This window comes from Bos indicus x Bos taurus, chromosome 23 (genome assembly GCF_003369695.1).
Source record: "Bos indicus x Bos taurus breed Angus x Brahman F1 hybrid chromosome 23, Bos_hybrid_MaternalHap_v2.0, whole genome shotgun sequence".
Classification (NCBI taxonomy): Eukaryota; Metazoa; Chordata; class Mammalia; order Artiodactyla; family Bovidae; genus Bos; species Bos indicus x Bos taurus.
In genome coordinates this window covers 3,737,644-3,759,650 of record NC_040098.1, presented here as the reverse complement: position 1 = coordinate 3,759,650, position 22,007 = coordinate 3,737,644, and the positions used below count along the sequence as shown (strand labels likewise).

At 41.9% G+C, this 22,007-nt stretch overlaps 1 protein-coding gene and 1 pseudogene across 1 annotated transcript in view; both read left to right on the top strand.

Annotated features, from left to right (window-relative positions):
- PRIM2 (DNA primase subunit 2) overlaps positions 1-22,007 on the top strand; it is a 332,549-nt gene that overhangs the window by 199,284 nt on the left and 111,258 nt on the right. The window contains exons 8-9 of the mRNA XM_027524206.1: positions 1,313-1,380; positions 20,623-20,695. Coding sequence (XP_027380007.1) covers positions 1,313-1,380; positions 20,623-20,695 — 141 coding nt within the window. The remainder of the gene's footprint in view (positions 1-1,312; positions 1,381-20,622; positions 20,696-22,007) is intronic.
- Positions 12,316-16,329, top strand: LOC113881892 (annotated as a pseudogene).

The window sequence follows — 22,007 nt, the reverse complement described above, 5'->3', positions numbered from 1 at the left end:
ATAACTATTCTTCCAAGGAGCAAGTGTCTTAATTTCATGGCTGCAGTCACCATCTACAGTGATTTTGGAGCCCCCCAAAATAAAGTCTTCCACTGTTTCCATTATTTCCCCATCTATTTGTCATGAAGTGATGGGGCCGGATGCCTTGATCTTCATTTTCTGAATGATTAGTTTGAAGCCATTGTTTTCACTCTCCTCTTTCACTTTCACCAAGAAGCTCTTTAGTTCTTGTTCACTTCTGCCATAAGGGTGGTGTCATCTGCATATCTGAGGTTATTTATATTTCTCCCCGTAATCTTGATTCCAACTTGTGCTTCATCCAGCCCAGCGTTTCTCATGATGTACTCTGCATATAAGTTAAATAAGCAGGATGACAATATACAGACTTGACGTATGCCTTTCCTGATTTGGAATGAGCATGTTGTTCCATGTCCAGTTCTAACTGTTGCTTCCTGACCTGCATACAGATTTCTTAGGAGGCAGGTCAGGTGGCCTGGTAGTCCCATCTCTTGAAGTATTTCCCACAGTTTGCTGTGATCCATACAGTCAAAGGCTTTGGCATAGTTAATAAAGCAGAAATAGATGTTTTTCTGGAATTCTCTTTCTTTTTTGATGATCCAGCGGATGTTGGCAATTTGATCTCTGGTTCCTCTGCCATTTTAAAATCCAGCTTGAACATCTGGAAGTTCACGGTTCATATATTGTTGAAGCCTGGCTTGGAGAATTTTGAGCATTACTTTGCAAGAGTGTGAGATGTGTGAATTGCCTTAATATGGTTTCTTATAGTAACATTGTTGTCAAAATGAAGGAATCAGTGTTTGTGTGTGTGTGTATGTATGTGTATGCATACACTTCTGCATGTAACCAGTTTCACAGTGACTGAGCTATAAATGAAAGTCTCTCTCCCTAATTTCTTCATCATCCTAGGATTCAGTGCTACATGATTGGTTGTTATAGATTTAGAAGTTTTTCCATTTTTATTTTCAAAGATAATATTTTTGTGACCAGAGGCTTTTTCATGAACTCAGGTGGATGCTTCCCTCTTACTCTCTGTTTTGCCCCTTTTTTGTTTACTTCCAGACTCAGGACATATGTAAGATTGACTCTGTAAAGCTCAGGTCATATGGTTAGCTTTAATGAAAGAATGGATCAGCTTTCTTTAGAATTCTTTGATTTAAAAATTGGAACAGTGTCCTTAAGTTTTAGGAACACCCTCTCCTTCCATTCTCTTGTCCCCATTTTGCATTTATTATTCAAATAAGTTCAGTCTGAGGCCTTTGGTGTGGTTATTCACCCACTTCTCTGCTTTCAGTTAACAGCCAGGTCCTTGCCTGCCGTGCAGTCCGACGAGAGACTCCAGCCTCTGCTCAACCACCTCAGGTAACAACACAAAGGCACCCTGTTGTGCGTGTAAGTGCCCCTCCAGCACAGCGGGTAAAGCACCGCTGTGGGTGAAGCGCCTTGCAGGGCTAGAAACTTTACAAAGGTTTTCTTTTCCTCTTCTTTCTTCCCCCCTTTAATTCTGTGATTTAAGTTCTTAGTGCCATGTGCTTGTTACCCTTAACTTCAGTGTACTATAGAAAGTTCTTTTAATTGAATAAAAGTGTGTAGAACTGGTTGTTAACTTAAAATGAGTAGTGATGACTGACTTGAGAAAGGTTTCAAAGGGAATGAGCCAATTTCTTAACTGTGAGACTAAGGCAGACTTGAGGAACCTGCATATGTTTTATTGGGAGTAGTTCAGATAAGTTTTATTTGTTTTCTAAATTGAAAAAAAAAATTATCCTCATTATTTAAAAAGCAAACTTAGAAAATACGGAAAAGGAGGAAGAAAAGCATGTCATCACTATACTATTATGTAATTAGCTATTTTTTTTCATTTTTTCTGTTACTAAAATCTCTCGAAAAGCTTAATTTTATTTTCTTGTATGGTTATCCTATAGTGTATTTATCGTTCATTATGGAGTATTTAGACCACTGTTCATTCTTTTCACTAGTACAAAAAATATTGTATGTAAATCTTTATCTGTATTTTTGATCATTTTCTTAGCATAGGTTTTCAAAAGTGGAATTTGTCAAAGTTTATGAATCATTTTAAAGATTTAAGTATATTTATTTCTTTTTCAAAAACCTTATTCTACTTATGCTCTCATATTGTACAAGATCCTCCATGTTGCTGTACCGTGAACAGATGGGACAGTGAAAACAGTTGCTAATTTAATAGGTTTACCATAGAGATACTATTGGTATCATGTACCTTGCATTGACTATATTAAGAGTGATTTTAAAACATTTTAATTATCCATTTTATTTTAAAGTAATTTTAATTCTCTCTATCTTTGCCTATTTATTGATAGCATTTCTTGGTTTTATTTGATCTTATGTACTTTAGATATAAATACCAGCTTCCCTGGTGGCTCAGCGGGTAAAGAATCCCTCTGTAATGCAGGAAACACAGGAGACATGGATGGGTTTGATCCCTGGGTTGGAAAGATCCCCTGGAGGAGGAAATGGCAACCTACTCCAGTATTCTTGCCTGGAGAATCCCCATGAACAGAGAAGCCCGGCAGACTACAGTAACATAGGGTCACAAAGAGTCAGACAGGACTGAGCAAATGAGCACAGACTTTAGATATAAAGGGTAGTAACTCTTCATTGTTTTTGTTACAAAGATTTTTTTCTGGAAGTTTTTTTTATTATGTTGCATTATCTAGCATACCTAAATTTTCAAGTTTTATGTAGCTAAGCACCTTTAGTGTTTTCCTTTATGGTTTCTTTTTATTCTACTGAAACCTAGAGTGCCACTGCTTGGTCAGAAATTGGCCTGGAGTTTATTTCCAGTATCTTTCAGTCCTCCCCCCTGCCTCCCCAGTCGGTCCCTCTTTTCCTCCTCTCCTGCCATCTCTGCAGTGGGGAGGGTGGGGTCCAGGCGAACACCTCTTGAGGGACTGGGAGCAGCCTGAATACTGCACAGTTGTTAACCTTCCTGAGAGCTCTGTGTCCTGGAGGTATCCTCCTCCCATCCCAGCCCCACTCCAGTGTCTCCCTCTGGTGCCAGCTTTGCCCTCTCTGCACTGTTTCACGTCATCGCTGCAGGGATTCTGTTACTTCTAAGTTTAAAAGGATTTTGTCTCCCCATTTTCCCATGGGATGAGGTGAGAACACCTCAGCCTGGCATACAAGGTCCTTCAGGAAGGAACCGGCCTGACTCTGGACTTTGTCTCAGTGCTGACACCCTGACTTCTGCCAGTGGGGCCCCTGGGGCTCTTCCCGAGTGCCAGGCTTGTGCTTGCCTCCTGCAGGGACTGCTCTTCCCCCTTCCTCTACTTCTGTGACCCGACTAAAGACCACTTGTCTTCATTTGCCTCCTCTGATGACCTCTTCCAGACCACCTGGTTCTCACCCTACTCCTGCCCAGTGTCCATTCGTGTTTTCACGTGTGTTCCTGTAATAACCAGTGGCTCCTCTGTCACAGGACTTGTGCTGTTGTCATTGCTTGCTTCTTCATCTGATTTCTCCAGTAAAGTATGAGAGCTGCAAAGTGCCTTTCATGATAGGTCTTCCATATGTTTTGTTGAATAAATGAATATATATCATACCAGTGATATTTTTAAAAATAGTTTTTTCATTTATTTATAACTGTGCTAGTTCTTTGTTGCTTTGTGTGGGCTTTGTCTTGGTTGAGGTAAGTAGGGTCTGCTCTTTGTTGAGGTGTGAGGGCTTCTCATTGCCGTGGCTTCTCTTGTTGCTGCGCACAGGCTCGAGGGTGTGTGGGCTTCGGAAGTTGCAGCTCTCAGGCTCTTGAGTGCGGGCTCAGTAGTTGTGGTGCAGGGGCTTAGTAGCCCCGTGGCATGTAGGATCTTCCCGGACCAGTGAATGAACCCACGTCCCTGCATTGGTAGGTGGATTCTTACCCTCTGTGCCACCAAAGAAGTGCTGTTTTGTTGCTTTTTTCCTGCATAAAGTTATTATAATTTATATAACTTATAAATTATATTATTACAGTTCTTTCTTCTGTAAAACCACTAATTCAGAAGACATAGACCTAAAGGATTGGATCTTACCTCCAGTCAGTGCTCAGTCCTGTGCAATAATGGTGGATTCCTCTTCCTCTACCCCAGTCTGGTCATTGTCAACAAGAATTTAGATTAACTACTGATACTTCTTGAGTCCTTGAAACATGCAGAAACTGTACATTCATTTAGGGCTTTCATTCTCTCTGGAATTCACTCATGGCTGGTTGCCAGGCAACCAGGGCTGGATGCTACATGTAATATGCACCAACCGATGTTGCTGTTTTTATTATTATTAAATCAAATGGTTTCTTGTTTTATTACCATGTCAGAGTCATCTGTATGTAGCTGATGTGCATAGTTTGTGGCTTCCTATTATACAAAGTAACCTTGTGAAAGTCTTTCAAGCATACTGAATTGTCTCTTTAGGCTGTTTAAATATAATGTTTTTCTCTTACCCTATTTTTGCTTAGGTCAAAATAGGAAAGAGTACTGTTTAGTTTGAAAGATGATAATGATAATCTTGTTAGAAAAAATAATCATCATTCATTTGTATGAACTGTATAGTTTAAATATAACCTAGAGAGGAAGAACATTAGGAGGTTGAAATTGAAATCATTATTAGGTATAATTTTGTTTAGTGCCTTTAATGATCAAAGAGGAATGATGAGTAGCATTTTCATTAAGTTTGTCAATAAAACTAATATGGTGGATGACACCAATACCTGTAAAGATGAAAGTAGCTATAGGGAAATTGTCAAGTCATTTTACAGGATTTAGACATTGAAAGAGAATTATTGTAACATTTTGCCAACCTAGTAATTTGGGATATTGCTTAACAATATACATAATTCTGAGAATGTAGAGGCATTGTGCCCAGATTTTCTTAGCTGAACTTACTTCTGTAGTTAAAAGTTAAATTAACCACAGGAAAGCATTTTGCTTCAATCTCTTATGGAAATGCAAGCTCTTCATTAGTGGCATCCCATCAGGAACTGAGTGCCTATATTGTGCTTGGAATAAAAAAATGACACAATTTCTGTTCTCAAGAAATTTGCATTTTGATTTCATTTAAGTGTGTTTAGTTTCATTTAAGAGGTTTATGAATGTAACGTGTTAAGTGCCTGTGGCAGAAGGTAGTAGAACAAAATGGTGAATATGTTTTTCAAATAAATTCTTGGTGAAAATGAAAAATGTGTTTTATTTTTACTTAGAAAAACGGAAGGAAATTTTTGGCCAACCCAATAAAATTTGGAAAAATAGAAACAAATTCTGCCTCACTAATATAGTTGCTGCTAGGTTTTTGTTGTAATTGTTGTGATCTCTGTGCATATTTTTATGTAATAATAATTTAAATGGTTAAACTTTAAAAACATTCATTTTCACTTAATATATCATACCTATTATGATAAAGGAGATTACTTTTCACGGCTCTAATTTTAAATGATTTGTAATACTTAGTTGAGGATGTATATATCTATCTTTACATCACCATTCCCATTTCACTGGATATTCTTAGGCTTTCTTTGTTGCCTAAACCTGTGAAGAAAAATTGCAGACTCTGCGGCGTCTGCGGCCAGGTGAGGGCCTGGTGGAGAAGGGGCGCTGCGCTGATCCGTGAGGAGGAGGTGTCGCCCAGCAGCAGGCAGGGCGGGGAGTGGGGCGCCTTCCTGGGGCAGGAGAGGCGAGAGAGTGGCCATGCGCCTAGCAAGGGAAGCAGTCACTTGACGAAGACAGAATTCAGAATAATGAATTTTAAACCTTATAGTGCATCTGGATTAGAATTTTATTGTAGCCCTAACAAATTATCAGAAATTGAATGGATCAAAACAGCACTTACTTTTTTCATACAGGTCAGAAGTGTGACTTGGGCCTCCCCAGGCTAAAATCGAGGTGTCAGCAGGGCTGTGGTTCCTGTTGGAGGCTCGGGGGCAGAATCTGCTGCTGCGCTTATGTGCGTTGTTGGCTGGGTTTGGTTCCTTGTGGAGGTGGGCCTGAGGTCCTCCGCCCCTTGCAGGCTGTCGCCAGGGCCACATTCCTGCCTCTGCTGCCCTTGCCCCCATGGCCGCTCTGTGGTCCTCACGTGTGGTCCCCTGCCTCAGCCAGCAGTGGTGCACCAGTCCTTCTCATTTATCAAGGGTGACTTATTTGGCTGCATATCTGCCTCCTCCCAGAGAAAGCTTTCTGCTTTATAGGCTCATGTGGTTGGATAGTCCACATGGAGACCCAGGAGAATCACCCCACCTCAAGGTCCCTCATCTTAATTACATCTTAATTACATCTTCAGTGGCCTTTTTGCTATGTAACCTATCGTGTTTATGGGTGAACATCTTTGGAAGCCATTGATCTGCCTATTACAGTGAGGGTTTTCTCTTGGATTGAAGACAGCTTTTAATATTATTCACTTTCATCAGTTTTACAAGTAAACCACTTCATTTATGTACAATACTGAATTACCCTGGGGTTTTATAGTTAGGTCACTTTGTTAGCTTAACATGTTGGAAAGTTAAAAAAATGGTTAACAGTGATTTTTATAAGAATATAAAGTACTGATTTTCTTTTCAGTGATATAGAAAGAAGATAGGAAAATCTTTCCTTGCTTGTTCAACTGGCCATCCAGCCAAGGCAAATAGATACCTTTGTAAATAGTAGACTTTGTAGTGAGATTGTATGTACTGGCTGTGACTTGGGAGTAGATTCAGGGTCACAAATCTTTTAGCATCTGAAGAATTAGTTTTGTTTATCATTGATTTAACACACGGGGACTACTTGGTGCCAGATATGATGTTAGGTTCTCGGGATACGTGTTCACTTCTGATCTTACAGAACTGATTGTTGGTCAGAAAAGGGAGAATCTTGACTAAAGTAATTACAGTAAATTATGGTGGCTGTTAGCGTAGGAGTGGCCCCTGACTCTGGGCTCACGGCCCCCACGGCACTGCGTCCATGCAGCTTGTTCCCAACCAGAGGGTCAAGTGTCCGTTCATTGCGAGTCCAGGGTTTCTTTGGCATTTATGCGTTGCGGATGCTGTCAGTCTTCCTGGAAAGCAAAGTTTATGATTATTTATGTTTTTCAAGTAGTTTCATTGCCTGTAGTTATTAAATTTCCCATTCTTTACTCTTTGATTTTCTTTACAATATTGATTGTCCTATAGTTAAGTAACAAAGTTATTTTATACTGTGTTAGGCATAAAGCCCTAACAAAGTACAAAATGGTGATGATACTATGGGAAACAGTTTTCCTTAAAAGCCTGGGAAAACGTTGTGGTAGTTACTGTGAAATATTAGCAGCTAAAGACTTTGCAGTGGAACTTTCTGTGATGATGGAAGTGTTCTGTACCCACACCACTCAACCCAGTAGCCAGCAGCTGCTTAGGCTGTTGAGTGCTTGAAGTATAGCTCCTGTGTTTTCATTTAAATTCATTTTTAAATGGTCGTAACTGATGCTTATTGGATTGGACAGCACGTTTCTCTGTCATACTTGAAATGTGTTTAGATAATCATGTATTTTAAAAAGTACAATAACGGTTTTTAGATGAATGGATTTGGATTTCTCAGTCTGTGATGGCTGTGCCCGTGGTCCTGGGGTGTGGGGTGCTGAGCTGCGGCAGCCCCGTCCCCGGGGTAGGTGGGCCCATCACCCGGAGCCGCCCCCCGTGCTGGCCTTGCTGGAGGAGCGCGGTCGGGGTGTTCAGGCTGCCCAGGTGGTGAGCTGCCTGGTGCCGCATGTGACCTGTGGGAATTTTGCAAGTCTACATGTTTGTGTCCTGGTAACCGGACGCAATTCACAGTAAAAACGAAACTAAATTTGATAGATTGGGCTGAGGTAAGCCAGACGGCCTGGACTCACCAAAGGTGAATGGTGCCCTCATAGCTGTTCGTAGCTACTGTGTAGAAAGCAGCTCTAAAAAGATAATACAAAGGGAATAAGAAGCCCGTTTGTAGTTGAGCCCCTGTGGTCCTCCTTGGGCAGCAGACACATCGTCCACAGGAGGCCCCTGGGGACCTGGGTCATAGGGCGCGCCGGGTCCTCAGCCTCACGGGGGCTCCTCCTGGTCGCCAGCCCGCATTCCTGGGCCTCTGTGATGCTCTCAGCTCTGTTTGCTGTGCAGCAGTGTCGCTGGCCAAAATGGTCGTTTTTACGTGTTCATTTGATTTTGGTGTTTGTCTGGGGTGTATGTTCCATGAGAGCAAGGCGTCTGTCTGTCCTCCTGTTTTCCTCTTTCCCTGTTATTGCAACATGGCCGCACCTCAGGGAATCTCCTGGATGAGCCGGTGCTGGGAGAAGACCCCTTCAGGTTTTAAAATTTACCTCTCACTTAGGTTTCTTACGGAGAAGGCAGTGGAACCCCACTCCAGTACTTTTGCCTGGAAAATCCCATGGACAGAGGAACCTGGTGGGCTGCAGTCCATGGGGTCGCTAAGAGTTGGTCACGACTGAGCGACTTCACTTTCACTTTTCACTTTCATGCATTGGAGAAGGCAATGGCACTCCACTCCAGTACTCTTGCCTGGAAAATCCCAGGGAAGGAGGAGCCTGATGGGCTGCCGTCTATGGGGTTGCACCGAGTCGGACACGACTGAAGCGACTCAGCAGCAGCAGCAGTAGGTTTCTTAAGCTACTAAATGTTGAGACTGGATGAGATGGTAGTTTAGACGAAACGTTGGTGAATTTTGTCAATTCCAAGGGAAAGCTCTTGGAAACACTAAGTAAAGAAACACTCTATACTTTGTAGAAATTCAGTGCTGGTTTTGCCTTTTGTTCTGGGACTTGGGACTCTTTCTTGGAGTTGGTAGCTAACTGGGGAGAGTCCTTTCTTTCTTTTTGTCTGTGTGATTTTAGAAAGACCCCATTTTTTTTCCTCCAGTGACATATACAATTGTTGAAGACTGTATTTAAAAACAGAATAAAACCAAATCTGTTATGAAACTCGCTGTTTTGATCTGTGGAATGAAAGCCTTAACATGATGAGCCATTGGTAATGCTGTGCAAGAGCAAAGGAGTGTGCAGAAAGTGTGTGACGGGGTCTTTGGATGTGACTTGTCCATCAGCTAATCATCCTCATTAGCTGTCCCCTTCATCTCCTCTCCTTCCAAAACCCCACCAAACCCCAATCTCATGTTCCTGGTTTTCTCTTATTAGGGAACAGCTGTGAGGGGGCATTGTAGCATGCCTCAGCCTGTGACAGCCCATCTCAGAAACGTCCCATCCTCTGTGAATTGTAGGGAAAAGAGACAGTGACCGTCAGTTCAGTGTCTTAGTTCTTCTGGATATTAGAGCTTTATTTCACTCCCACCCATCCTCAGCCTTTCATAACCAGTCTCTCAGGCAACCTTTTCTTTATTGTAATCATTTGACCATCCTGGGTCAAAGTCCAGTCAAAACAGCCTCTACTTAGGGAGTCATGTACTTGCAGAATATGCTGAGAATGTAAAGGAATATAAAAAAATGTAGTCATGAAAGTAGAGATCTTTTGGAGGGGCTTTAAGTGTATATGGTGAAAACACCTGTGTAGTGTTGTAGAGCTACTATCTTATAGGGATGTTATGTGTATACTTTGTTGTAAATCAATTTTATTGAAGTATAATTTATGTACAATGAAATGTACTCATTTTAAGGGTGCAGTTCCATGACTTTTGACAATGTGGGGTACAGATATTTTTGATAGAAAAATGAAATGCATCTCAGCGCTCTTGCAGTTCATTGGACTGTTGCAGCTTAGAAATTGGAATGAATAAGAAAATATGGACCACATGGGAAAATATGAGGCCAGCCTGAAACAAGGAAGAGTAGTAATTGTAATGTTTGTAGTCCTTGCCTGATGTGGAAACCCATGTCAGCCTGGGTTTTTATTGGGTTTGTGTGCCTCTTGTCTCTTAGTTGTAAGGAAATATACATCATTATCCTTCTTATTGTCTGCTGGTAGTTTTTTAGAGAGAATTTTTTTTTTTTTTTTACACAAAATGGATTAAACTTCATGCTTATGGAAAAATAATTTACATTCAATTTATAATAGAATTTTATTGATTTTGTTCTCATTGGAGTAACTGCAGGCAAAATCACCTGGGCTAACATAAGTTGGATACCATTTTCAAGGGATTTAGATGTAGAAAGAAACTCATTCAATTTCAGTGGTGATAGCTGTTGAGTGAATTTTTCTGTGATACCCTCACAGCAGGAAATGATACATTGTAACTGTGGTTCCCTGATTTCCTGCCCTCTGCTGAAATGGAGCCTGACAGGACTGTGCTTTCTGAATGTCTGAATAGCCTAGCTTAAGCAGTCAGAGTATTTTTTAAAGCCAAAGTAGATAGAATTGTGACTGCAAAAGTAGATATATGGGTGACATACAAAACCTTTGTTTGCTCTTTCAAAATTGTTTTTCCATTTGTGCTGTGATTACACCTGAGTTTCTGTGAAAAGGCTGTATTGGAACTTGGTATACTTTTATAGAATGATATAGGAAATTACAGTTCATTTTGAAAGATATATCAGCTTACTTTTTAATTTAAACAGAAATATGTTTCCTTAATGCAGAGGCCAGTTTTGATTACTTGTGATGCTTTCTTCACTGCTTTTTTATTTGATATCGGTTTTTAAATTATGATAACCTATAGCTGCCAGATGGAAAGGAGTAAACAGGAGTAAACGTCTTTCAAGACTACTGGTAGATAGTTGACACGGAAAGGAAATGTGTTTTATGTGTTACTGTTCTATGAACCTCAGAGTTTGTCTGTCAGTGAGGAGGGAGGGCATGGAGATACTTTCTGAGGTTGGAAGGTGGGTTCTGTCCAGCCTGGGCCCCGGTCCTGTGGTCATACCTACCCCAGCATAGCTTCTTACAGATGAGAATGGAGAGTTGTGATTAAGTGTCTGTTGAGGCAGTCTGAGTGCAGGTTGGAAAAGAATTTCCAGACACAGAGAACTGCAGGAAAGAGTGAGTTTATTAAGAACAAAGAGCAGAGATAAAGTGGGCACTTTGAGCGCACAACTCCTGACAGGCCAGGGAGGGTTGACAGTTTTTGTGAGTTAGTAGCCAATTTTCATAGCCACAAGACAAAGAAAATTCCTGCTGGAAGGTTGGCTTTAGGTGATTGGTTGGGGTGCTAAAGGGTGTGGTGGTCAGGGGCTTTTGGCAATGGTAACAAAGAGGCCAAGTTAACTTCAGAGTGACCTTGGCTCAGCAGTGTTGAGGTGGACCATGAAGCCCAAAGACTCCCAGACAGAAATGTGCTACCCTCAACCCCTGAAGATTCAGGTTCATTCAGTTCAGTTCAGTCGCTCAGTCGTGGTCGACTCTTTGTGACCCCATGAACTGCAGCATGCCAGGCCTCCCTGTCCATCACCAACTCCCAGAGTCTACCCAAACCCATGTCCATTGAGTTGGTGATGCTATCCAACCATCTCATCCTCTACTGTCCCTTCTCCTCCTGCCCTCAGTCTTTCCCAGCATCAGGCTCTTTTTAAATGAGTCAGCTGTTTGCATCAGGTGGCCAAAGTATTGGAGTTTCAGCTTCAGCATCAGTCCTTCCAATGAATATTCAGGACTGATTTCCTTTAGGATAGACTGGTTGAATCTCCTTGTAGTCCAAGGGACTCTCAAGAGTCTTCTTCAACACCACAGTTCAAAAGCATCAATTCTTCAGCGCTCAGCTTTCTTTATAGTCCAACTCTCACATCCATACATGACCACTGGAAAAACCATAGCCTTGACTAGACAGACCTTTGTTGACAAAGGAATGTCTCTGCTTTTTAATATGCTGTCTAGGTTGGTCATAACTTTCCTTCCAAGGAGTAAGTGTCTTTTAATTTCATGGCTGCAATCACCACCTGCAGTGATTTTGGAGCCCAGAAAAATAAAGTCAGCCACTATTTCCATTGTTTCCCCATCTATTTGCCATGAAGTGATGGGACCAAATGCCATGATCTTTGTTTTCTGAATGTTGAGCTTTAAGCCAATGTTTTCGCTCTCCTCTTTGACTTTTATCAAGAGGCTCTTTAGTTCTTCTTCACTTTCTGCCATAAGGGTGGTGTCATCTGCATATCTGAGGTTATTCATATTTTTCCTGGCAATCTTGATTCCAGCCTGTGCTTCCTCCAGCCCAGCGTTTCTCATGATGTACTCTGCATAGAAGTTAAATAAGCAGAGTGACAATATACAGCCTTGATGTACTCCTTTTCCGATTTGGAACTAGTCTGTTGTTCCATGTCCAGTTCTAACTGTTGCTTCCCGACCTGCATACAGGTTTCTCAAGATTCAAGTTACCTCCAGGCTAATCAGAATTCATGAAATTCGTAGAAATGGCGAACTGTGGCTCAAGTTTGGAACCTTGATTCTCAAGCACAGTGCTGCGAAAACAGATATATTAAGAGTCAGCTGGAGTTGCAGCTTGTATTCCGAATATGACCAGCAGAGTCTGACCTAACTTGGCAGACAAGAGTCCGGACAGGTCAGCTGGCGTTTCTCCAGGTGGACCTAGTCCTCATGGGAGGACCTTGGCAGCCTTGGTCACTGTCTGCTCTCTGCGACCATGCTGCTCAGGAGAAGCAGTGAGCACCACAGACATGAGCCAGATGTGTAATTTTAAATTACTTCAGTCTCATTGATTTTAGTAATAATTTAACTCACTTCAACATGTAATTGGTATGAAAATTTATTAATGAAATGTTTTACATTATTTTTTCATAGTAAGTCTTGGAAATCCAGTGCAGACTTTACGCCCATAGAATGTCTTAATTCTGAGTAAGCTGCATTTCAAGTACCCAGTTGCTACAGTTGGCTGGTGGCTACCATGTTGGACATGCAGCTTGGCACAGCTGGGTCCCACTGAAACCTGCAGTGTTTACAGTTGGAGTTTGGCACCGTGAAAACTTCCTAAGAGTGTAGATATAGGTATAAGCTTCCAAATCATCAGGTTATTCAAAGACATCTAAATTCTACTTCAAGATTAAATATTATATGTGATAGTTTAAGGAAGATAGGAAAGGAGTTTGCTTTCTTCCTGATAATAAAGGGAAGAAACTGGTGAATGTTAACAGTAGAGAAAAGCAGTAGCCAAAATGTCTAGAGGCCTGGGTGATGATGAGTATTACAGTCTGACTGAGGTGTTGGCTACACTGGCAGGGCCCAGGCTGTGTCCAGGCCCAGCAGGATTGTGAAGCCCAGTGGTGAGAAGCCCCCTGAGTTTGAGTTGGGCATCTCCCAGGCCCTCCTGGAGCTGGAGATGAACTTGGACCTCAGGGCCCAGCTGCAGAAGCTGAACATCATGGCCACCAAGGAAATTGAAGTTGGTGGTGGTCAGAAAGGTATCATAATCTTTGTTCCCGTTCCTCAACTGAAATTTCTCCAGAAAATTCAGGTCCTGCTGGTATGTGAGCTGGAGAAGTTCAGTGGGAAGCGCGTTGTCTTTATTGCTCAGACGAGAATTCTGCCTAAGCAAACTCGAAAAAGCTGTACAAAAAACAAGCAAAAACTTCCCAGGAGCTGCACACTGGTAGCTTTGCATGACACCATCCTGGAGGACTTGGTTTTCCCAAGTGAGATTGTGGGCAGGAAAATCCACATGAAGCCAGATGGCAGGCAGCTCGTAAAGCACAGCAGAACAGTGTGGAACCCAAGGTTTAACGTTTTCTGGTGTCTATAAGAAGCTCCTGGGCAAGGATATAAATTTTGAATTGCCAGAGCTTCAATTGTAAACAAATATGACTAAGTAAAATATTATTCACAATTTAAAAAAACAACTTGAGTGAAGAATCATGCAACAAAAACATCTCCTTTGATCCTCACTGTAGCCCATGGAGGGGATAGTTTCGTGACACCTTTTATGATCCCTGTTTCCCTGTAAGGAAATTGGAAGCAGAGTCAGCAGGCAGTAAGTGTAACAGCCAGAACTTGTGGGTCTGACCCCTGAGCTCCTCACCATCCTGCTTGGCTCTCCCTTCCTCTGCTGTGCTCCCTGATTGCTTTGGGCAGATTGGACTTGGGAAAATTATGAAAGTACGGAAGAATTGTGGCTGATTCGTAAGCTGTTGCAGCTGTTCCACTACTCCTGCTCCCTCCTTCAAGTTTCTTCCCAGGGCCGAGCAAGGGAAGTGATTAGAGAGCGATCACCTGTGTTGCCAGCTTGCGCCCTGGGGCCCGTGTCTTGGGGCTTGGGGGTGGGGGTCCCACAGACCACTGAGCAGAGGTGTGATGGCCGTCTCTGCTGAGTTCAGTGACACAGCAGAAAAGGGTTTTTTCCTTAGCCAGCTGATTTATCATGAGACCCACAACCCACTTTCGTGTAATTTTTTCCTTTTGTTTCCGACTCTTATTTTCAGCACCCAAACCTGGCTCCCTATTGAGACCTAAAGTGCTTGTTATTGTCCTTAGTGGTTTGTTGAACCGGGCTTAGTTTTCTGTTGTTTCTACAAAGACCAGGCATGGGTCTGCCTTTCACAATGAGATGTGTGCAGTTGTGTATGTTTCAGAACTCTTTGTATAGCCACTTCATTTTTATTGTGTAAGTTCAGTGTTTGTGTGGTGGTGTTTGGAGCATTGGTTCCCTGTGGCTGTGACCGACTGTGCCTTCCTGTCTCATGATCCTCAGCCCCCTCCTCCCTTGATTTAATGGGACTGAAAATGGTATCATGTCAAATATGGTTACGTAAATATGTGTTATGAATATTTGAAAGTCTTTTCTCCCTTCAGCTTTAATTTGTTGAAACCTTTCGTAGCTTTACAATTTTCTGTTTATTGTGATTTTTAACTCTATTGGAAACCTAACTCTATTTACATGTTACTGTTTAATGAGCAAGATAATGTGGGAAGGGGAAGTTTCTCAGATGTGACTGAGTTTTAATTAAGTTGTATGTAGGCCTGTTGAACATGTAGGAAGATGCTTTTGTATATTTTGCGTACAATTAGTTCTCTTATTGTAGATGAATAACTTAGGACCATCACCTCAAAACAAAACAGAAAAAATAATCAAGGACAAACACTGAATTTCTTCCTTGTAAGCTAAGGGTTTGTTATACACAATTGCAAAATTTACTTTTCTCAGAAAGTATTATAATGCACAAGTTTAGGGTTTTAAAGGTTTTAAACTTGACAAGACCTTCATTGTCACTTGACAAGACAAAATCATTGAAGTCATGATTTAGCACTATGTTATTGCAAAAGGAGGTAGGATTTGCCTTTTATCTTGATGGTTTTTGCTTGGAGACCTGTGTTTCATGGCCCGCCCGCTCAGTTTCAGCTCTTTTTTTTCTCTCTTGCCTCTGCTTGTCTTTTTTGCGGCCTAACCCTACCTCTTCATCTATAAACTGTGAAATTTCCTTGGTTTCACTGATCTCTTTCTACTTGTCCACCTGGTATGTGTAACCCTCTACTTGCTGAGAAAACAGACTCTTTTATTATCCCTAAATGTCACCTCTTTATCATGTGCTTACTTTTAAATGGTCCAGCAATGCTAATAAACTCACAATATGTACTTTTCTGAACCAGGTCAAAATTTAAGAGTGTTTTTAATGCAAATAAAATTGTTCAACTACAAATGGTAAAAACACTAAAACAACCAGGCCCGTGACTTTTCTGTTATTCCCTGACTGTGGTCTCCTGCTCGTCCCCTCTGCTGTCCAGGCCCACCCAGGTCACCTTCTTCTCTGGCCTTGAGCTGGCATGGCAAGTGTCTCTGATCAGCCTGGACACCGTGGTCAGTTGTCTCAACACCATTCTCCGGACACTCAGAATTCTGGATGCTGCCCCTGAGCACCCCCTCTGTGGTGCCATTTTGGGGCTGCACATGATGGGTCCTCCCCCTGCTTTGAGAAGGGCCTGTTCTCTGCATCCTCGTCGGGGTTCTCAACACCTCGTCATGTTGCACTATTTGTATCATCTCTGGGCCCATCACGACTTTGTGACTCTTCCTTGGTCAAAAAAGTGCTTGATGAAGGATTGAAGAACTGTGCAGAGACTCTTGAAAGTTTATTAAAAAAAAAAAAAAGGGTAATTAGAAAAGGACAACTACTGTGATAGAGAAAGTCTGTTATAGAGAGTCTGACATTCTAATGGCCTTTAAAAAAATAAGGTTCGTTCTGGGTTTCTGCATTTCTCTAGTTCTCTTTGGTGAGTGCAGGTGTTTGTGTTGTTTGCACAGTGCAGTGTAACTGTACAATTATAGTGGACCCACGTCTTTATTCTCTGACTTTTTGGTAACTTGAGAAAAACGATACCATTTTACCTTCAGTGCCTTTCGCCAGATACTCTAGCAAATAGAAGATAAATTAGCATACAGGATGGAAATAAGTTACTCTCCACATTTATGGATGAACAAGTTGGTGGTTCAGATGGTGAAGAATCTGCCTGCAATGCAGGAGACCCAGATTTGATCCCTGGGTTGGGAAGATTCCCTGGGGGAGGGCGTGGCAACCCACACCAGTGTTCTTGCCTGGAGAATTCCATGGACAGGAGCAGAGGTTCATGGGGTTGCAAAGAGTCAGACACAACTGAACGACTAATGCACACGATTAATGCATAGTTGGACTTATCCTTTTTCTTTTTTACTTGTGCCAGATTAGTGGCTAAACTGAGAATTAAATCAAATTTTGACTTTTTAAGATTCTCTGATTAGTCATAAATTCCTCTTTATATTTGCCAGGATAATGATTAGTGAAATAATTTGAATTTTGTGACCCATTAAAATATTTTTTTGTCTACTGTGTTGAAAACGTGACATTTGTGTTGTGTCTCAATTTATTTTTCTATGGAAGGTTAAAACTAAGAAAGCTTTTATGCTGACTAAATCCCTCTTGTTAAAACTGTATATTAGTGATAGCAAGTATTTCTTAAAGCTGTGATTATTTACAATGGGCTGAAAAACAGTGTTTTTTGGTGTTTGTGTGTGTGTGTGTGCATCAAACCAATTAGAAATTGTTTTTACTTTAAAAAATTACAATAAAAAAGTAGCAAAACATTTGTATTAATTTTTCTCTATTACCCTAGTACAGTGATTAAGAAATATTTGTTCATAAAATTGATGAAGTTTTTAAAGTCATGAAACCAAGACAATATTTTGACAGTTCATGACACATGTTTTCACTCGTTAGTGTAGCAGCTGCGTTATTTGGGAGCTGTGTGACATGAAGCTGCCCCAGGCTCTGAGGGTGGCAGGAGGCGCCTCACTTGTCCTGGGCCTGTTGGGAGTCTCATCTCATAGCTCCCTCTGCACTTCCAAGTAAAAGCCAAGGGTCCTGTCTCATGAGCTAATGTGAGTTGTTCTTAAGGATTTTTATTCTTTTATGGCAGCACTATTTGTTCCTTTTTTCTTTTGCCTTAATTGCCTACCTTTCTCTGTCTGTTGCTGCTATTTTACAGTTTTTACAAAGACTTCTCTTGTCTGGAATATTATTATATTCTTCCAACTGGTTTTCTATTGCTCAATCCTTCCAATTTCTGCTTTCTTTCTTGAGTATAAACTGCTCATGTGAATTCTTTCCCCAGATAGTTTTATGGTTCTTTACTGTTTACAGACCATTGGATACACTGCTTCTCATGATTTTTCTTTCTTGTATCTGAAAATCCTCCCCACCTTGGCTTCACCTATCCATAACTAATTCAAGTATGTATTAAATAGCTGTGGTGTACTGACTCCTTTAACAAGATGCAAGCTAGCCTTTCTGATCCTGAATGAATGGGGGAGAAGTCTTATTCCCAGTACTTAGGCTTCATTTCTAAATTTCTATCACTTTTCTTCTGAGAGTTCCACGCTTGCCCTTACTGGGTTGGCTGGTGGCCATCTTCCTGTCTATTCATAATGTTTTTAGAAATGTGATGTCTGACAGTTTCCTTATATTCTCTCTGTAATTATTTATACCCAGCAAATTCATTGTGTTTATCATTGCTACCATTCTCTTTTTAACTTTTTTCCTTGAAATTTGGCCCTTTTGCATATCCTATCAAAGCACTGAGGAAGCATTTTATACTGCCTTTTAGGTCCTTTTTATATACATCTTCTCTTTGTACTTTGTATACTGCACTAATCTGGGCTGAGAAAACTGTTTACTCATAACTATAATCATGTTTGTACATCATTTATATAAGGCTTTTATATTTGTTCATATATTTGAGCTGAAAAGTTCTGTTAGATGATTGTGATCAATTTATAGCCTAAGAAACGCAAGGGTCAAGGAGTGACCCAGCATCTCCCAACTGGGGGACGAATTCTCTCCAGGATCAGCTGCCTCCCTTCCCATCCTGTTTTGTTGTCCTCTGTACTTACTGGTCAAGACTGCCATAAGGCAGTTTTGTGTGTGTACTGGAATATGTACATTCCAGTCTGTGTACTGGAATATGCTTTAGTGACTTTAGTTAGCAGTTTGAATTTATTATTTCATTTGATTTCCCCAGCATTTCTGTCAGTTAGGCAGGCCTGGCATTATTAATACTATTTTACATTATTAACACTATTTTACAAATGATAATAATGCTGATTGCCAATTTGCCAAACCAGTGATTTAAAGAACAGAAACAACAGCAGGTCATCAGACTCGTAGCCTGTGCTGTTTTCATTGCCCTATGTATAAGATACATTGGAAAGTGAAATGTGTTTTTACTTTGTGGGGATTGAACCTGGGTCAGAAAGATCCCCTGGAGAAGAGAATGGCAACCCACTGCAGTATTCTTGCCTGGAGAATTCCATGGACAGAGGAGCCTGGTGGGCTACAGTCCATAGAGTTGCAAAGAGTCAGACACGATGGAGTGACTAACACTTCACTTCACTGAAACATTTCTCTGGTTGTGTTCTGTATTAAAATGTGGAATATTAAAATTAAATGGCAGCTGTTGTTTTAACTTAGCCTGAGTTTTATGTGCAATGGTATTACTAGTCCAAGGCTAAAGAGAATGAATCCCTTTATGGTATACTGTCAGAAATTTGTTACTGGAGGGAGAAATAAAACCAAAGGCCAGAGATGTGTTTTAGGCACAACATCATTCTGTGTCACTCTCCACCATTTGCGTGTCCTGCTCTCAGAGTGATTCTGACCATTCTTGGCCCATAGAGGGGGGATTTTGGGGAGGGGATGTCTGTACTTGTGACACTTTCCTCGCCAGTGGCTACAGTGTCTTGAGATAGCCCGTAGTTTTGCTTCATAATCCGTACGCATTGTTTAATCAGTGACTTGATTGATTGTAGAACAGCTTTTCTACAGAGAGTCTTGAAAGAAAGCGAAAGTGAAGCTGCCCAGTCATTTCTGACTCTTTGTGACCCCATGGACTATAGCCTACCAGGCTCCTTCATCCATGGGATTTTCCAGGCAAGAGTACTGGAGTGGGTTGCCATTTCATTCTCCAGGGTATCTTCCTGACCAGGGATTGAACCCAGGTCTCCCACATTGCAGGCAGATGCTTTACCATCTGAGCCACCAGGGAAGCCCTTGAGGGCAGCACTTGAGAGCATCTTGAGGTCATATGTTAACCAGCAGCAAGAAGCTCTAGTGCCGAGGGGTAGAGAGTAGAGCATCTGGAATCCCCTGTGATTGTAATGATACTTTAGTCCAGAACTTCCTTTAGTTGTTAGGTCTGCATGAACCCCTGTTTGACTGTGGTTTTCTGGATGTCTGCATCTGAGTCCCTGTTGATGGAGCTGTGGGTGTGGAGTTGTATCAAGGAGGTGATAAAGTGTACAGGTGGAGCCTTTAGGTAGAATGAACCATGTTGCATTTCCTCATTTCTAAATATATAAGATGACAGTGTATCACAGGGAAGAGAGTAGTAGAGTAGTGTAGTGTAGTGAACAAACAGGAAGTTGGGAGTCAAAAGTTTGAATTCCTGCTGCACTGCTGCCTTGCTCTCTGACCCCAGAAGTTCCCCTCTTCTCAGATATACAGTAAACTCACTCGTTTGGGGCTGTTGTAAGGATATGGATGAGGACTCTGCACATGTAGGTGCTGTTCACATGTTACTTATTTTAATGAATAGTGATTACGATATGTTAGGTCCTTTAACGAAAAATATTTCAACTCCAACCTGCCGTCAACACTGCAGGCAGGCAGTGCCGTCTCCATTTGACAGACAGGCATCCAGAGTGTGGAGAGTCTTGGTGACTCACTCTAGGGCCTGCTGAGCAATGACTTCAGACATAAGCTCTGTTTATCCCTAGCTTTGTGCTGTGCTGTTGGAGAAGGAAGTGGTAACCCACTCCAGTATTCTTGCTTGGAGAAACCCACGGACAGAGGAGCCTGGTGGGCTACAGTCCATGGGGTCACAAGAGTTGGACATGACTTAGTGACTAAACCACCACCACCACTGTGCTGTGATGTTATAAGGGGTCAGTAGTAGAGGAGTGTGAACTTTAACAACAGTTTGCATATTGCTCTTAAGGAAATAGTACTCTAGATTAGGAATCGGGAGACACAGATGAGCACTATATTTCTGTATTATTTATGGGGAAAGTTACTTAAACATATTCTATGAAATACCTTTAAAACACTTGGCTATGTTTCTCCTAAGGTTTACGTATGAAATGTTTTCTCGTGACTTTTTGTCAGAATTTTGAAAATTTCCTTTGAGGTGATCAAAGTATGTTTTATAAATTCGATTTTGATATTTTATTCTTTTTTTTTTTTTAGTCATTCCTACACTGGTCAAGACTACAGTACACAGGGCAATGCTGGCAAGATTTCTTTAGATCAGATCGATTCGGTAAGCATCTCATCCTGTTAAACCTTTGTCAACAGAGAAAAAAGATTTTCTTCAACCAAAGATTATTTTTAGGGTGGGGTGATGGAAGAGAATGTTATTTCATTGCTTGCCAATCATTTTAAAAATAAATGCCATGCACTGTGCATATGACTTTTTGTCATTATAGGAAAACCAAATAATCAGAAAATTATTTGTAGTCTGATAAAAACAATTTAACCAGTTTTCCAAAAGGAGGTTTCTTTTAAGTGATGACACTTAAATAGTATTTATGTGTTTATATTTAAACACCATATAATTTAGGAAAGGAGAAATGGAGAGTACTAAGTATAGCTGTCTCCTAGGGCTGCTGTAACAGCAAACCACAGGCTGGGTACCCTGAACAACAGGATCTTATCTTCTCACATTTCTGGAGGCGAGAGTTCATGATCAAGCTGTCAGCTATCAGTTTCTTCTGAGGGCCTCTCTTCTTGGCTTCTGGGTGTCTGCCCCATCCCTCTGTCTCTTCCTCTGCTTAGAAGGCTGCTAATCCGGCCCTGGCCGGAGTGCCAGGCTTCGAGGTGTCAGCAGCTGGGCTGGGGCTGGGGCTGGGGCTGGGGCTGGGGCTGGGGCTGGGGCTGGAGGAGGAGCTGCGCATGGAGCCACTGGGCCTGGAGGGGCTCAGCATGCTGAGTGACCCCTGCGCCCTGCTGCCTGATCCGGCTGTGGAGAACTCGTTCCGCAGTGACCGGCTGCAGTGAGGCCACCTCAGCGCCATCCCTCTTCTCGGCCCTGTCCCTTGTCACTGTCCCTTTCCTCCTTTCCCCCTGGCCAGTAGAGATGCCACTCTCTGCCCCCAGATCCTCTTTCTGACATGAACAAAGGATCCCAAGAATGAGAAAAGGCAAGGGGTTTTTTCCAGGTGGCCCCTGAATTCTGCACAAGGGGGGGGCACCTGGGGGAGCTCAAGGGAGGGCCTAAAGCACTTGTAACTTTGAACCGTCTGTCTGGAGGTCAGAGCCTGTTGGAAAGTGGGGGGTAGAGGGGAGCCCCGGAGGCAGGGCTTGTCCGGATGCCTAGGGGTGGGCAGTGCCAGCCCCTCCTCACCGCTCTTCCCCTTGCAGTGGAGGAGAGAGCCAGAGTGGATATTATTTTTTATTAAATATATTATATGTTAATAAAAAAATCCTATTAAAAAAAAAAAGAAGGCTGCTAATCACCTTGGACCATGGCCCCACCCCCATGATCTCATTTAACCTTGATTGCCTTCTTACAGGTCCCAGCTCTAGATACAGCCACATTCTGAGATTGTGGGGTTAGGACTTGGCATATAAAT